General features: G+C 49.0%; 1 protein-coding gene across 3 annotated transcripts in view; it reads right to left on the bottom strand.

The window, feature by feature from the left end:
• GSAP (gamma-secretase activating protein) overlaps positions 1-1,009 on the bottom strand; it is a 62,629-nt gene extending 61,620 nt beyond the window's left edge. For 2 of the 3 annotated variants that reach the window (XM_035126593.2, XM_035126595.2), the window contains exon 1: positions 771-1,009. In XM_035126593.2, coding sequence (XP_034982484.1) covers positions 771-864 — 94 coding nt within the window. In that variant the 5' untranslated portion in view covers positions 865-1,009. The remainder of the gene's footprint in view (positions 1-770) is intronic. The other variant, XM_035126594.2, reaches the window with a different exon arrangement.
• Positions 1,010-3,207: the final 2,198 nt, after the last annotated feature.

The raw sequence follows: 3,207 nt of genomic DNA, 5'->3' as shown, positions 1-3,207 counted from the left end.
CCGTTTTAAGCATCCTGTTCTAATGTAAGCAGAGGATGGCTGTATTCATGGTATACCTTCAAAGCACACCTGAAGCCCATTCTTTCCCTCAAAGAATTCTGGGAACTGTAGTTTATGGTTTCTTGGTTATACCGTAGTAGTTCTGTGAGGGGGTTAACTACAGTGCCCAGAATTCTTTGAGCAGCAGAGAAGGGGAAACTATGAATGTGCTTTAAGGGTATGCAACCAGACGTTTTAAAGATTATTTCTGGTACTCTTAGATGAGGGCAGCGCTGTGAGGGGGGAGCGGCTGCGACGATCATGAGGGGGAACCTGCCCTCCTGACTTTGCCTCCACACTCCTGCTCACAGGTAGCTTACTCAACTCACCTGTCTGAAGTGTGCATGCACACGAAAGCTCATACCAATGGCAAACTTAGTTGGTCTCTAAGGTGCTACTGGAAGGATTTTTTTAAATTTTGTTTCGCCTGTCTGAGTAACTTTGGTCACTGAGCCGAGGCTGAGATAAGTTTGTCACCTGGCTGGCTTCCTTGCACTGGGAAAAAACTGCTTCTAAGTTTCCTAAGTACGAAACCGGAGCATAACAAGGCTAGCTAGCAGCTGAGTCTTGCCGCCCCAATTCCAAAAAAGTTGAGTCCGCTACTTGCAGTTTGGCTCCAGAGCACATCTAGCAGGTCGTGAGTTCTTTTGGGTTTTTTTTGAGCGGGCAACAAGGACAGGAATGCGCGACTCGGGAAGAAGAATAAAAACAGCAGCAGCAGCAGCCCTCACCAGCGTTAGCGTCTCCCAGCAGCGCAGCTCGCTCCGAGAGCCAGGGCCCCACATCTCTCTGAGGATCGAACTGGGCGCTCAGCTGGAGCAGCATCGCCCCTCCTGCCTCTGCCTCCTGCCGGGGAGGAGGAGCCAGGGAGCAGCAGCCCCGCAAAAGCCTCCAGAGAGCAGCCTCCAGAGAGCAGCCCCGCGGGTACGCCGCCTGAGGCCTCGCCTGCCTTGCAGGAACCAGGGGCTCCCGGAGCGCAGCGGCGTCCGCCACGGCAGAGGCTTTCGCTTTTGCCCCGGGCCCGCCCCTCGCGGGGAATCTCCCCAACTAGGCGGAGCCGCCGCTGCCTATTGGACGCGCCGAGTGTCACTCGGGGAAGCTCCTGCCCTGCAAACTTCGGGCGCGGGCGGCGTTTTGCGCGGAGCGGGAGCCTGCGCATCCCCCGAGACGCGCGGAGAGGGGGAAATGCTCCCGTTGCGCAACGTGCGTCCGCTGCGGCCCCTGGCGCAGCGCCGACGGAAATGGCTGGCTGGGCGCGTTCGCGCGGGTTGGTACTTCATAGCGGACTGTCCCCAAACGCCGCCGGAAGGTCTTGAACTGGGGCGGTGAATGGGCAAACCGAAAGTAAATGGATCGCATCCTCTCCAGGGACCGCAGGCATGCGCTCGGAGTAGTCCGTAGTACCGTAAACACCCCTAGTCCGCCTCCTTCCTCCGCTATCTGCATCTTGAATGCGGATCCAGGGCGCAAAACAAGTGCTGTACAGCAGCTGCTGTTTAAAGTGCTCCGCCTAACGGGCGGGATAGGCTGGAGCTCCAGAACTGTCTGTTACATATTAAATGCAAAAAAACATTTCAGGAGGAACCCTAGTTAACGACAGTTCTAACATTCTACAAATCGACATGAGCAAACCTTCCAAGACGAAGAAGTCTCTTTCCATTGCAAAATACTGTAGCAGGGGAAAACTTGCAGGAAAAGGATTCAACCATGCAAGAGCTTTTTGGATGCAAGGTTTCAGCCTTGCACTGCCTGGGTGAAGAACGGGGGAATTTAGTTTTTGCGCAGGCAGAGGCGGGTGGGTCAGAGACGGACACTCGAGTTAGAGAGCGAGAAATGGGTTTTGCAATAGGCCCATAGCTGCCAAGTTTTCCCTTTTCTCGCGAGGAAGCCTATTAAGCATAATGGAATTTCCCTTAAAAAAGGGAGAACTTGGCAGCTATGAATAGGCCTGGTTTTTATTATTTAATAAACCACTGTAACCCCCATGGGCCATTGTAATGGATTGCTTTGAAGTCATTTCTGCAGCAGGTAAAGTAATTTTTAGCCCCCCAATTCCACCCCAAGCTGTCCTGTATTTTGCCCAACCAAAGGTGGCAACCCCCTTAACAAACTACGGCTTCCAGGAGTCTTGGGGGAAGCAGTGGCTGCTGAAAGTGGTATAATACTGCTTTACATGTACAATGCAGATGGAACACTTTCTTGCAAGCGCTACTAGTGATACCAAGAAACAGCTGGCAGAGCTCAGTGGTATACCACATATTTTGCATGTGTAAGTTCCCATGAGCAATCGCCAGGAGCTCAGCTAGGTAGGAAATGCCTGACTGAGACTCGAGAAAGCCACTGTCACACGGAATAGACAGCGCAAGACGATGGATCAGCATATGTTTAACAAAACCCTTATAGAAATATTTATAGTTCAGAATCAGACCAACTGGAAAAGTTATTTTCAAGCAGCCTCATAAATAACATTCACATTATGTTCAGACCCCTTCCTAACTTTAAACCTCATGCACATGTGAAGTAGGCCTAATAACTCGTCATGACTGCCTGGAATGCAGGTGCTGATTAAGAAGAGGAAAGCTGACTATGCCTATATTTGGTTCTGAATCATTTGCAGTGGTGGTAGCAAGAAGCTTTAAAGCAGAAAAACATGAATGATGAATGATCTGCTTTCTAATACATGAAGTATGAGGATAATGTTGTGCATTTTCACTCTTCAGATAAGATTCCCCTGATTTAAATACGACTGTTTTAAACGTTGCGAAACCAGCACACCAGTCTTTGTGTGTTATTGCTGAACCTAATGGGTTATCGTGTTAAAAGGAAGTGGTAAACAATATCATTTGCCGGAAGCCATGGCAGTGTAACAATTAGTTGTGAATAGAGCGGCATTTTCTCATAATAGGAGTATGACGTGTCCTCACTTGCAATCCTTGTTCAGATAAAAGTTCACATATCAGTATCAGCTGAAATTACCCCTTTCTTCAGAAAACCTTCCAGATTGAATTTATAATGGGAGAGGTATTTCCCAACATAATTACATATAATTTGAATTAGAGGATTCAGGCTAAAGCATTATTATAGTATTATATATAGGTATCGCTCAGGTGAGTGACCGAAATAAATTGATTCATTCATATATAGCTACAGAGCAGAGGGTTTGGGTGG

Source organism: Zootoca vivipara, chromosome 10 (assembly GCF_963506605.1).
Source record: "Zootoca vivipara chromosome 10, rZooViv1.1, whole genome shotgun sequence".
NCBI classification, from domain to species: Eukaryota; Metazoa; Chordata; class Lepidosauria; order Squamata; family Lacertidae; genus Zootoca; species Zootoca vivipara.
The sequence above is the reverse complement of the archived record's forward strand: the minus strand, read 5'-3'. Positions and strand labels throughout refer to the sequence as shown.